Source organism: Melanerpes formicivorus, unplaced genomic scaffold (assembly GCF_026170545.1).
Source record: "Melanerpes formicivorus ecotype bairdi unplaced genomic scaffold, bMelFor1.0.p_v2 SCAF_25, whole genome shotgun sequence".
In the NCBI taxonomy this organism is placed as follows: Eukaryota; Metazoa; Chordata; class Aves; order Piciformes; family Picidae; genus Melanerpes; species Melanerpes formicivorus.
This window is the reverse complement of record NW_027142377.1, coordinates 4240978-4254699: the sequence shown is the minus strand read 5'-3', so window position 1 is coordinate 4254699 and position 13722 is coordinate 4240978. Positions and strand designations below refer to the sequence as shown.

Below are 13722 nucleotides of genomic sequence, written 5' to 3'. Positions count from 1 at the left end.
AAACCATGCAACTGTAAAACATGAGTTCCTCAAAGATTACTGCCATCTCTGTGGAAAGAGTGGAATAGTCTCAGACAAACTTACTCATGATTTTGGCTATAAATGCAATGTTTTGGGTGTTGTGTGGTGGTGATTTGTTTGGTTTGGTTTGGGTTTTTTTGGCTAACTGTAATTACTTTTATTTGTGGTCAGCCTTGAATACACCAGATTTAAGTTTGCTATATACTATGTTGTTTCATTCTGAGTTGCACTAGAAACTAACCCTACACAGAAAACAGTGAACACTCATAGATTCATAGAGTGTTTTAGATTGGAAATGACCTTAAAGATCATCTAGTTCCAGCTCTCCTGCCATTGGTAGGTCCACCTTCCACTAGACCAGGTTGCTCAGGGCCCTGTCCAGCCTGGCCTTGAACATCTTCAAGGGGGGGATATCCCTAACCTCCTTGGGCAACCTGTTCCAGTGTCTCACCACCCTCACTGTAAAGAATTTCTTTCTAATCTCCAGTGTCCATCTGCCCTGCTCTAGGTTAAATCCATTCCCTCACATCCTATCACTCCCAAGCCCTGGTAAAAATGTATTGTATATGTAAAAATGTGTTATACATTTCCAGATACATTCAGATTTGCTGAGAATCTTCCTTAATGGAAGAACATCAAGCTCAATATTTGACTGGAATTACTTTGGAATGGTTGATACTGAGGTAAGAGAAGGGAAACCGCCTGATTTCACAGAGAGAATTAGAGGGGTAATTGAACCACAGAGCTTGTGATGGATGGTAATGGTCAGCATAGTGAGATGGATTTCAAGCTCCAGCTGATCTGGCTGTTTAGATTTTTTTTTTTTAATTTACTTTATTTTTTTTCCCCCTACATGTTTTGAGGCATAGAATCATGTAAGTGGTACTGGGAAGGGTTGTTCCCCAGATAGGCAGATGTATTGCCAGACTCTGGATCACCCAGCTGCTAAGGTTGTCAGGTGTAGGCTGTTTAAACTTAAGCCTGCTTTTTAAACAATTACCTGGAATTTGAGCCTGAAGCATTGTGGCTCTGAGGATGCATTCTGTGCATAGGAGACTTCAGTGGTCAGTGCTGTGAGCTTTCATAGCCTCATTTCTCTTTCTGCCTTAGCTGTTGTGTTTTTCACGTATATGGAGCTGCTGCAAAATGTTCTGATTTTTTTGCCTAGAAAAGCTCTTCAGTTAGTCCTGCAAATCAGCTCTAAGAAACTATAAAGTCTTTAAGGAAACCTTCTTAACCTGATGTATATACTCTTTCATGGCCATTCTGGAATACTTCTTTTATGTAGTTAGTGTACATGCAGCATAGCCTAACCTCTGAAGTTGAAACATTCGCAGCATTAACATATAAATTCTCAACAAGAGATTCATTTTTCTTCCAGTTTTTCCAAGGAGGAGCTTAGTTTAAAATTTCAGCTACTTGCTTAGACTTAAATGTCCAATGGGAGTCTCCCTATTGAGTTGGAAAGAGGAAAAAGTAGTAGAATGAGAAGCAAACGTGACTTTTTATTTGACTGCTGGAAGTGGCATGCTGTTCTCCTAACACCACGTCCTTTAGTCTTCTCAAAGCTAAATGTCAACTAGCCTTCCAGTCACTCTCTGCCAATACTGTCAAGAGAAATGCATTTAGTAACAGACATACATTTTCCTTCCTTGGCATCTGCCTCATGTAGGGCTGGAAAGCTCCTGGGAGATTTTTTTGCTTGCTGCCTAAATGTCTTTAAACAGTAGAGCTGTGCAAAACTGTCCCTACCCAGACACTGTGAGCTGTCTGTTCCCTTAATATTCTCTGTAAATCCCATTTCCTGGTGTTCAGAAGACATTCCAAATGTATTTTTCTGAGAGTGGAAATCACTCTGCTTCCTGCCTTACTGTTTATGGCCATCAGCTCAGGTGTGTTATATCGGCACAGGGAAGCATCTGTGTAATGCCTTATTGCTGAAGGATGGCTTGTGGTAGTTTCAGGTCATTTGCAGCTCACTTTGTTCTTTTGTACTGCCTTTTTCCAGGAAATAGGTAATAATCCTGATTTCATTGGGGAAGCCCTTCAGAAATATTAGCACTTTTGGCCTTAAAGATAAGGTCAAAGTAATACCAAATGTATAGAAGTGAAATTACTTGTGTTGCTGGGCACCCTTCAAAAGTAACTTAGAAGTCACATTCTGAAGTGGGATTTGGGCCCTCCAGTGTAGCTCTTCACAAGTCTTGTAGATCCCTGAGTCACTTCACAGGTAAGAGTTTTCTATGTCAGCCTTATTAGTAGCTCCCAGATCCATGATGGCTTTTTTTCCTCTCTCTCAGCTCCCTTTCTTAGACACTGGATACTTCTTTTATCACAATGGCATTGCCAAGGCCAGGAGAAGACGCAGTCTTCAACACAAGATTCATCTGGAAAAGGATTCCAGGGTAAGTGTTTTATCTTGTATATCTCTCTATCATGCTCTTTTAGTGAAGCAGACTGTATTTTTTTATGAGGTCAAGGTGATGATCAGGTCTGTTATGGTTACACTTCTTTTCTTCCATAATTGTTTCAAGCTTGGTGATTACTTGTGTGCACTCTGTACTGTGGGGAGGTGCCATCCAGGGTACACCCCACAGTCATTCCACCCCCTGACATGCATCCTGCTAGTCTGTGGGTAATCCAGCCCAGAAGACCTTGTGGTGTGAATAGTGCTATTTTTTTTCCTGCTGTCACACTTGGACTTTTTCTCAGGCAATTTTGTAATCCCCAGGTGCTAAGAGAATAGATGCTGTCAAACTTCAGTATTTCTTCCTTGCAGCCTGCAAGAGTGGCTGGAAAACTGCCTAGCAGAGAAAGACCTGGGGGTGTTGATTGATAGTCAGCTGAACATGAACCACCATGTGCCCAGGTGGCCAAGAAGGCTGTAGCAGGAACACTGTGGCCAGCAGGACCAGGGCAATGATTGTGCCCCTGTACTCAGCACTGGTGAAGCCACACCTTGAGTCCTGGATTCAGTTTGGAGGCCCTTACTACAAGAAAAATATTGAGGTGCTGGGGTGTGTCCAGAGAAGGGCCACAAAGACAATGAAGGGTATGGAGAACAGGTCTGGTGAGGAGTGGCTGAGGGAACTGGAATGGTTTAGTTTGGAGAAGAAGAGGCTGAGGGGAGACCTTCTCACTCTACAGCTGCCTGAAAGGAGGCTATTGTGAGATAGGTGTTGGGTCTCTTCTCCCTAGTAGCAAGTGATAAGACAAGGGTAAGTGGCCTCAAGTTGCACCAGAGGAGTGTTAGAAGAAAATTCTTGACTGAAACGGTTCTCAATGACTTGAACAGGCTCCCCAGGGAGATGGCTGAATCCCCATCTCTGGAGGGGTTTCAAAGGTGTAGGAATTTGATGCTGAAGGACATGGTTTAGCATCAGGCTTGATAGAGTTAGATAATGGTTGGACTCTATCTCAAAGGCCTTTTCCAAATGTTTCTATGATCTTGTGCTTGGTTTTAAGAAGCACAAATCCCTGAAAAAGGGGGGAAAGGCTTCTTTTGCAGAAGGCTTTGTCTTTATTTCCTTCAGAGTCCTTACACCAGTGTAATACTGGGTAGGAGTGGGACCAGGTAGCACAAAAAGTGTATTTACTGCTCAAAGAAAGTAGATAAACCTGAGGAATGATATCATACAGCAAATAGATTATTTTTTTAATCCTTCACTAGGATTTAAGCTCTCCACACTGTAGCAGAGAAGAGAGGGGAGCAATTTTGTTCTAGAGGGAATTTTATTGCCAGATATTATGTGGTATTGGAACACCTACGGAAAACTGAGGAGGAAGAAAAGAAAAATAGGTTAACTAAAATCATAATTGTTGTTGTGACACCAGAGTAAGCAAGGTCTGATGAATTCCCAGTGTGGTTTCCCTATTTCTGCAGGAGCTTAGGCAGTTCTGGGCCCAGGTCCAGCTGGGATGCACATGACTGATTACTGCTGTGGCTGGGAGCTATGTGAATGAAGAACACAGGTTCTAGGTGCTGCCTGCCCCAGTCACTTCATCCTGAGATGATAGCAGGTCCCCTGGGGCTGCTGCTGGTCTTCCTCCTCTTCCCCCCTCTAAAGCTGGTACCAAGCACAGGTTGGGGGCTGTGAAAAAGAGACCCATTCAACCTGCCTTGAATAGGAAGTCTCAGGTTTCCCTTGTTTGGTTACCAAGCAAGCAAGGATCAGAAAGCAAATCATTGTGAAATTGTTTACAATTAGTGGCTAGTAAGCATATGTCCTGCTAGAGGTGCCTTTCATTTCCCAGAACTACCCAATCTTGTTAAAAGCCATTTCAAAACAAGTATACAACCAAGTGAGTATGTTGCAAAGTAGTTACTGCCTACAGTCATTGTGCAAGTGACTCTGTAATGGAAATACAGAAGTAAGCTTACAGAAGTAAGCCTCTGAAAATTGTGCCAATATCAATGACATTTGTAGAAATCCCCAGTTCTCATTGCAGCTCCACATTACATGGCTGATCAATCCCATACTAATTCCATCCTGGCTCTTGCACAGACTACCTCTAGACTGTGTCTGCAGTGCTATTAAGAGCAGCTTAAATTAATCTACCTTCTTATTCAGAGATGTTCTCTTTTGCAGTCATCTGATCTTTGTGGTCCCCAGACTCTTAGCTGGCTTCTGTCACGTGCAGTGAAATCACATTTCTTGCTGTTCATCTCCCCTTCTTCCTGGTGCTGCATACCAATGGCACAGACTCCTTTCCTCCCTCCTTTGATCTCAGGGTATAAACCCCTCTGTCTGGGTAACTAAGGATATCACCCGTGTGAGGGAAAGGATGATCCTAGGTGAACGCTGGGGGATGGAAGAACCATTTCATTTCCACATGTAACATGAGACAGCAATCAAGCTGGACAAGATACACCCAGCACAGCCATGTAACAAATCATTGAATTGTTTCAGCTGGAAAGGATCTTTAAGATTATTCAGTCAAGCCATTATCTAACTCTACCAAATGGGCATATATGGAGATTTTCATCCTTGTAAGGTCAGTAATAAACCTGGATGTGCATTTTCCAACATGGTTAGAAAAGAAAAAAGAGATGTGGGGTAAAAAGAGGTAAGGAGAGTATGAGCAATGTGGAAATCAGAGAACCATGAGCATAAGGAAGACATTTTTTACAGTGAGGGTGTTGAAACACTGGCACAGGTTTCCCAGAGATGTGGTAGGTGCCTATCCCTGGAAACATTCCAGGTCAGATTGGATGTGGCTCCAAGCAACCTGATGCTAGATGACCTTTAAAGGTCCCTTCCAACCCAAACCATTCTATGGTTCTGTGATTCATTGATATTCTCATCTAGTCCTCCTGCATAACCTGTCCTGTTGGATAGCCCTTAAGCTCTTATCATCCCATATACGTTGGTCACAATTTGAGAGCAATTGAAATCATTACTCTTACTTCTTTTTCTTTCTTTTATATGTGGAGTTTGGAGAAGCCATTAAAACTCCTGTCATATTTGTTTATGAGTGGAAACATGAGTTGTGCTGACACTACTTAATTTCAGACTCCAGAAATAATTTCCCAATTTAATGGCAGCTTTCTAGAGCACTTATATTTAATTTTACTTCACAACAAATGTCAGCACTGTCATGGTTAATGTGTGAATGCATGAAGCCAAGAATAAAATGTTTCTGTTGTCAGGCTCCCCAGGAAGCAAATTTCCACCACAAGGCCTTACAAATCTCCCAGGAATCATTATGGTAAATGCTGTAGCTGCTTAGCCCTACCCAAATATTGTGAGAAAGAAGGCTGCAGATATTCTCTATACTCTTAAGGAGATTACAATTCCTAGCTAATTTTACATATTAGTTGGAAAACAGCACAGATGTTCACTCAATTAATTAATGCTCTTTAATCAAGTAAGGCCCTTGAGAAACCATGTCAGTTTTTTGAGAGTCTGGAGAGGTAGATGGCAGAGCGCTACGCAAACAGGCTACTGCATCATTTTTTTGTGCTCTTTTAAAATGCTTGGAAAAATCTTTGTAGTGTAAAATTTACTGAATGTGTTTACCAAAATAACTTGGAGAGAAGCTAAACATATGCAGCAGTTGTGTGATGGACATCATCACTGTGGAAGGGGGGGGAATGGAATGTTATTAAGATGCCTTCCTGGAGATCCAGCAAGAACTGCTGCTTTCTTCTGAAGCATGACCTCAGACACGCTGGATTTGTCATTATTTAATATATTAGTGTTGCTGAAGCCTAAAGCAGTGCTGGCAGCAGGTGAAGGCATGTGTAATAGTGACATATAGAGAGTGCTGTTCAACTGTGAAGAAAGAAAATAGGTGAGTGTGAGGCACGGTGGTATTTGCTGTCAATAGAGTCCTCTCAGGAATCCTTGCTGTCAGGATGGCAAATGAGAGAATCATAGAATTGTATTGGCTGGAAAAGACCTCTAAGGTCATTGAGTCCAACCTAAGACCACAATGGCCATTAAATAATGGAATGGAATAGAACAGAATTAACCAGGTTGAAAGAGATCATGTCCCAGAGTGCCATGTCCATTCATTTCTTGAATAACTCCAGGGATGGTGACTCCACCAGCTCCCTGGGCAACCTGCTCCAATGCCTGACCACTCTTTCAGGAAAGACATTTTTCGTAATATCCAACCTAAACCTCCCCTGGTACAGTTTCAGGCCATTTCCTCTCATTCTATCACCTCATACTAGGGAGAAAAGACCAACTCCCACCTCACTCCAACCTCCTCTCAGGGAGTTGGAAGGTCTTCCTTCAGCTTTCTTTTCTCCAGACTAAACAACCCCGGTTCCTTCAGCCACTCCTTATATGACTTGGTCTCCAGCCTCGTCACCAGCTTTGTTGCCCTTCTCTGGATGCACTCCAGCACTTCAATGTCCTTTTGTAGTGAGGGTCCCAAAACTGAATATAGTGTTCAAGGTGCAGCCTTACCAGTGGGCACAATCATATACAGGGGTACAATCACCTCCCTGGTCCTGCTGTCCACACTGCTCCTGATGCAGGCTAGGATATTGTTGGCCTTTTTGGCCACCTAAGCACACCACTGGCTCATCTTCAGGCAGCTGTCATCATCCTTTTCTGCTGGGCAGTTTCCATCTGCTCTGCCTGAAGCATGTAGCCTTGAATGGTGTTGCTGTGGCCCAAGTGCAGCACCTGGCACTCGGCATGGTTAAACCTCATGCAACTGACCTCAGCCCACTAATCCAACCTGTCCATATCCGTTTGCAGAGCCTTGCTACCCTCATGCAGATCAACACACTTGCCCAGTGTAGTGTTATCTGCAAACTTAGTGAGGATGCACTCGTCCAGGTCATTGATGAAGATACCAAAGAGGACTATGAATGCCACAGCGAATTGAACTGCTTCAAGCTGAGACTTTTTAGTTGTATAAATAACATTCTTTGGGGTACAAAGAACCTTCCAGGAGAAGTTTGCTCAGAAACAACTCTTCTGCATCAGTTGCAAATTTCCAGATGCATGTGTATTTGGTTATTTTTTGGGTGAAGGGCAAAGGTCCCTTTAGCATTTTAACACGTTCAAGCTGGAATTTTCAGAGAGAAAAAAACATGTCAGCAAGACACCCAGTGCCCTCCATGTGAAATTGCACTTTTGTCTGCCTTCATCTGCTAATTGCTTCAGCTGATATTTCTCAGACCAAAAGGTCAGCCATTAGTCTTGGTGTGGGAAACTGTGCATGAATAGCTGCTGTACTTTGCCCATAAGGTGCAGGCAGGGAGGAAGTCCTTGTCATGACCTGTGGGTGCAGGCAGCTGGGAGGAGAAAACAGCAAGGTGACAGCAGGGGTAAGCGCCCCCCAGCCAATATAAATCCACTGAGGCATCTGAGCAGGCTGGGAACAGACATCACTCTGAAGGTGAGGAAAGAGTAAGTGAGATAGACTGGAACAAGAGCCCAGAGTCAGGGAAAAGGTCAGGTTATTTGGACATGGAGCTGGCCCATGAACTGAGGAGGACATGGAGAAGCACAGAAATAGACTGGGAGGCTGGAAACAGGGTCTCCACACTGACATCAAAGCATGACAATGCTTGAGATGTGCAGGGCACAATGCAACCTTAGAGCAAGGTAAGCTTTTCCAAGGGTAACTTCCCGGCAAGGATGGGGAAATACAGTTTCTGTAAAAGCAAACTTTATCATTATCATGGAATGGTGTGGTTTGGGTTGGATTGGAAGGGACCTTTAAAGTTCTGCAGCACTGTGCAGTCAGCAGGGACATCTTCAACTAGATCAGATTGCACAGAGCCCCATCTGACCTCACCTGGAATATTTCCAGGTATGGGGTGTCTACCATCTCTCTGGGAAACCTGTTCCAGCATCTCACCACCCTCAGTGTAAAAGAAGTCTGCTGAGGAATAATGTGTGTGTCATCAATGTGACTGCTTTGGAAAAGTAAACCAGAAACACAGAGCTACCTCATACTCTCTTGTTTGGTTGGTTTCCTGTCTCTGAAAGTACAGTAGAGGCAGGATGGGAAGTGGAGGCCTTTCCTGCTCCAGCACAGCTAAAAGAAAACCATTTGATTTTCAAAACTGACTTAGATTCTGGCCTCATGTGGAGAGACTCAGCTGTATTATTAATAAATGTTTTGGGAAGTGGCCACATAAGTAAAAGGAAGGAAGGAAAAAAAATACATGGTTGTTATACTACCTTTTGGAGCAATACTTCTGTCTGGTTGCTGTTACTGGGTATTTTCTGTAAGTAAATAGTCTTGCAGTGAAGGAGCAAGAGTTGAAACACAGTTTGTTCTCTCAAAGATTATTTTGTTTGCTTTCAAGTTTTTAAATAAAACCATTTTCCTCCCATGCAGTCTCTCCTGTCAGACAGCTGACAAGATTAATCCCACTCCAGAAAGAGGCTTTAATATACAGGCAAGAGCTGAGTCCCATTACTGATATCTGTATGTGAGTGCATCTGTGGCGGTGTTGGGGGAATAAATACGTACGTGTGGAGAGGGGAAGGTGAAATCAAGTCTTCCACGGAGAGTGAATTTGGCTCTCAGATGATGGCTTCTTTGGAAATAAACATCCCAGTGAAGGCAATTGTTGTGCTGCAGAAGGGGATTAGAAAGAGAGGCTTGGCTGTTTCTTGTGCTGGTGCAGGAGTCTGTGAAGGGCAGATGTGTAGCTTCTGAAAGTGTGGTCTATAGGTATCCATGGTTAACAGTACTCCCAAAATGTTTGTGTCATGGCACAAGGGAAGAACAGGGAGCTGAAAATGCAGAGAATCTAAGCTTTTGATTACATCAAAATCTTCCATATCATTCCTCACTTCAGATCCCTTAACCTGACTAGCTTGTGAGCAGACTGTTGCAACCTGTGAAGTGCCTTGTGATGTAGGCAGGGGATTGGCAAGTGTTGCCAGAGCTGAAGATTTCATCCCTGGTCACCTCTAACAGGGGGAAAGAGGGACAGCTGCTTGGTAAGAGCACGGTGGCTTAACAAACAGAAGCTCTTGGCAAGGGCAAGTGCAATGGAAGTCAGCCTTCAGCTTCCTTTCTGGCAATGTCAGTGGCAGGCTTGAGGTGCCTTAAAGGTGGAGCCTTTTGCCTCACTTCCTATAGATACCAGCATAAATCTTCTCCCTGGCAAAAATGAAGATCTTCCTGATAGGGAGAACCCAGTTTTCCTCAGTGCCCTCCAGTCCTCCAGAGAGTAACCCAGGGGATGCAAGGAACAGGAGCTGTTGCAGCTTTACTTGCAGATTTGATCAGATCTCTGTATTTAATTTGGAGATGTTAACTTGTTTCTCCATCCCTCTGGTACTGGACAGGCATTTCTGTCCTTGGAATGTAGCAATAAGAGCAATTTACCATTATTTTTAATAAAATGGCTGTATTTGGCATCTTTATTCCTGCTCCACATCTTGATTTCTTGGCTTTCAGAGCACTGCTAATGGTAAGGTGCCAGTCTCTTTTCAATGTTGTCCTGTGATAGGACAAGAAGCAACAGACACAAACTGAAACACAGGAAGTTTCACCTCAGCATGAGGAAAAACTTCTTTACTACAAGGGTGCTAGAGCACTGCCCAGGGAAGTTGAGGAATCTCCTTCTCTAGAGACTTTCAAGTATTGTCTGGATACATTCCTGTGTGACCTACTCTAGGTGATCCTGCTTTTGCAGGGGGGTTGGACTGGATGGTTTCTGGAGGTCCCTTCCAACCTCTACCTGATTCCCTGATAAATTTCTGATCAGAGCTTGGAAGGTATCCCATGATGCTGCTTCTCTCTGAGAGGAAAACTGGCTGGCTCCTGAAGGAAAGGGGTCAGCAGTACCAAAATCCATTACATAGGAAAGGGCTGATGCTTGACCTGTGCACTGTTGTAATTCTGCTCTTGATGCCCTTTGGGGTTAGGAGGATTGATTTCTGTGCACTGCACCATAGTAGTGACCTCAGATCTACACCGAACTTTCAACCTCTGTGGGGATAAATTTTATGTAAAGTGAATGTAATGGCTCAAGACTTGCTGCCAGCCTCAAATCATAGGCAGGTCTCCCAGCCAGTTGTCTGCCATGCAGGTGGGTATGGATGTGTGCATTAGGATAGAGAGACAGGAGAAAATGGCAGGATAAAAAGCCTGTCGTGTTTTCAACTCCTACAGGCAAATTCATGCTACAGATCACAGCCATGACAGACTTCCCTGTGAAGCCTAATTAGGGTTTTACCCTAATATATGCTGTCATGAGACTAGCATGCTGGCAGGATTATGCCCAGGAAAAGTTTGGAGCTGCCATCCTTTTTATGAGACTACAGGGCAGCATTACATGAGGATTGGTGGTGTTATTCTGAAGGGAAATGGAACATTAAGTAATAAAAGCTCTGCTTAAGTACCTGTAATAAATATTGAACAGCCAAGGAGAACTCATTAGATGAAATGTCTTCTTTCCAATGCTGAAAAGAGAGGCTTAAACCCACACACTTGGTTGAGGCTGCTTTGCCAGCTTGCTCACCAAACAAGAACAGAAGACACTTCTGTCGTCAGTCATCCTGACGTGTCGTTGTGCAGCAAACAGCCTGTGTCTTCCACAAATGGATTCCTGCCTTAGCTCTTTCTGCCATCAGTTGTCTTATGTTTTATCTGCTGTATTGGAGGAAGGGATATGACGAGCCTGTTCCAGCTCACAGTGGGAGGCCTGTTCTTGTATTATAACTTTTTCAGGTTGATATAATCTGGAACTATATTTGTTTTGCTTTCTCATACATCCCAGGGCCCTTTTCCAGGATTTGGTGTTTCTAATTCCTAGTTAAGCTACCTGGCAAGCACTGTAAGAACAAAGCATTCATTTTCTTTTTCTTGAGGGAACTCTAGTCAGGTGTGTGTGTTAGACCATCTGATAATTTATGTGGTGTATGTCTTGCTACAGAGAAAATTTAACATTTAAATGAAGCATATAGCTTTTAATAATATTTAGGCCATTTGTAGATGTTGGTGGATGATGATTTAAATGTACATGTTTGTACCTGTATGAATCAGTGGGGTTATCTGAGAAGATCACAGGATCATAGGATGTTAGGGTTTGGAAAGGACCTCTGGTGATCATCTAGTCCAACCCCCCTGCCAGAACAGGACCACAGAATCTAGCACAGGTCGCACAGGAATGTGCCCAGATGGGTCTTGAAAGTCTCCACAGAAGGAGAATCCACAACCTCTGTGGGGAGCCTGTTCCACTGCTTTGTGACCCTCACAGTGAAGAAGTTCCTCCTCATTCTGAGGTGGAACCTCCTGTGGTGTAGTTTATATCCGTTGCCCCTTGTCCTATCACAGAGCACAACTGAGAGGACCCTGTCCCCTCCCTCTTGACATCCAGCCCTCAGATATTTATGCATATTTATTAAATCCCCTCTCAGTCTTCTCCTTTCCAGATTAAAAAGCCCCAGGGCTGGATAGGTGGGCAGAGGCCAAGGGGATGAGATTTAGTAAGACTAAGTGCAGGGTTCTACACTTTGTCCACAACAACCCCAAGCTGTGCTATAGGCTGGGGACAGAGTGGCTAGAGAGCAGCCAGGCAGTGCTGGTGGATAGTAGGCTGAACACGAGCCAGCAGTGTGCCCAGGTGGCCAAGAAGTCCAATGGCATCCTGGCTTGTATGAGGAATAGTGTGGACAGCAGGACAAGGGAGGTTATTCTGCCCCTGTACTCAGCACTGATCAGGCCACGCCTTGAGTACTGTGTCCAGTTCTGGGCTCCTCAATTCAAAAGAGATGTTGAGGTACTGGAATGTATCCAGAGAAGGGTGATGAAATTGGTGAGGGGCCTGGAGCACAAGCCCTGTGAGGAGAGGCTGAGGGAGCTGGGGTTGTTTAGCCTGGAGAAGAGGAGGCTCAGGGGAGAGACCCCCCTGGTGGGGATTGGTCTGTTCTCCCAGGCAACCAGCAACAGAATGAGGGGGGACAGTCTCAAGTTGTGCTAGGGGAGGTTCAGGCTGGATATTAGGAAGAGAGTGATTTGCCATTGGAATGTGCTGCCCAGGGAGGTGGTGGAGTTGCCATTCCTGGAGATCTTCAAGAAAAGACTGGATGAGGCACTTAGTGCCATGGTCTAGTTGATTGTATAGGGGTGGGTGATAGGTTGGACTGGATGATCTTGGAGGTCTCTTCCAACCTGGTAGAGTTTGTGATTCTATGACATGGCACTTCAGGACATGGTTTGATGGTCATAGTGATCTTAAGTTGAAGGTTGGACTCTGTGATCTTAGTGATGTTTTTTAACTTAAATGATTCTATGCTTCTGTATGCTGAAGTTTCTGATGCGGAGTTTTGCATTGCTGGCTCATATTTGGACCGCGTGTGTGCAGCCTGTGTTTGTGCTGTGCAATAGTGCTCTAATGTAAAAGCCTCCCAACGCTACTGACTACAGAACAGCAAACATTTCCAACAGTTTGCTACTGGAACAAATGCAGTTATATCCAGTATGATGTAAAAAGCTGAGCTGAATTGATCTACTATTTCTATTTGTAGCTCGAAAGACAGCTTCAGGGAAGGAGAAAAAAAAAACCACAACCCACCAATCCATCAGCATCACCATTAAAGATGCTGGAAATCTTTTATGGCTGTATTATGTGAAAAGCACCATTAGCTGCACATAATAAAATAACAGATATCAAAATGACATCAAGCTCAAGCATACACATCTCTTTGTGGAAACGCCGTGTAACTCAAATTACAGGGTAAAGCTAAAAACTATTCCTGTTAGCCAAAATACAAATGAATGTGCTGCAAGATGGTAGACTGATAAGGGAAGGTTGTGCTCTGCAGATTCGTGGGGAATTCTCTCAAAATCAAAGTATTGACGCACAGCAGTCCTGCTGCCGCGCGGGGCCCTGGCGGCTTCGTGGTCAGTGGCTTTAGGACAAGGTTAGACAGTAATCATAACTGACTTGGGTGTGGCTGATTGTTCCCTGGGGCCCTGCAATGGTTCAGAGTTGAATCTAGTCATGTTTTGGGACACTCACTACAAGGAAGACATTGAGGGGCTGGAGCTTGTCCAGAGAAGGGGAGCAAGAGTGATTGCCCATTGAAATGGGCTGCCCAAGGAGGTGGTGGAGTCACCATCACTGGAGGTGTTCAGGATGAGACTTGATAGGGTGCTTGGTTGCACGGTTTAGTTGATCAGGTGGTGTTGGATGATAGGTTGGACACGGTGATCTTGAAGGTCTCTTCCAACCTGGTCTGGTCTGGTCTGGTTTATTCTATTCTATTC

The 13722-nt window shown here is 44.1% G+C and overlaps 1 protein-coding gene across 1 annotated transcript in view; it reads left to right on the top strand.

The window, feature by feature from the left end:
• Positions 1–13722, top strand: part of PCSK2 (proprotein convertase subtilisin/kexin type 2) — a 113915-nt gene that overhangs the window by 18518 nt on the left and 81675 nt on the right. Inside the window, exon 2 of the mRNA XM_068153111.1 lies at positions 2322–2426. Within this exon, the coding sequence (XP_068009212.1) occupies positions 2322–2426 (105 nt within the window). The remainder of the gene's footprint in view (positions 1–2321; positions 2427–13722) is intronic.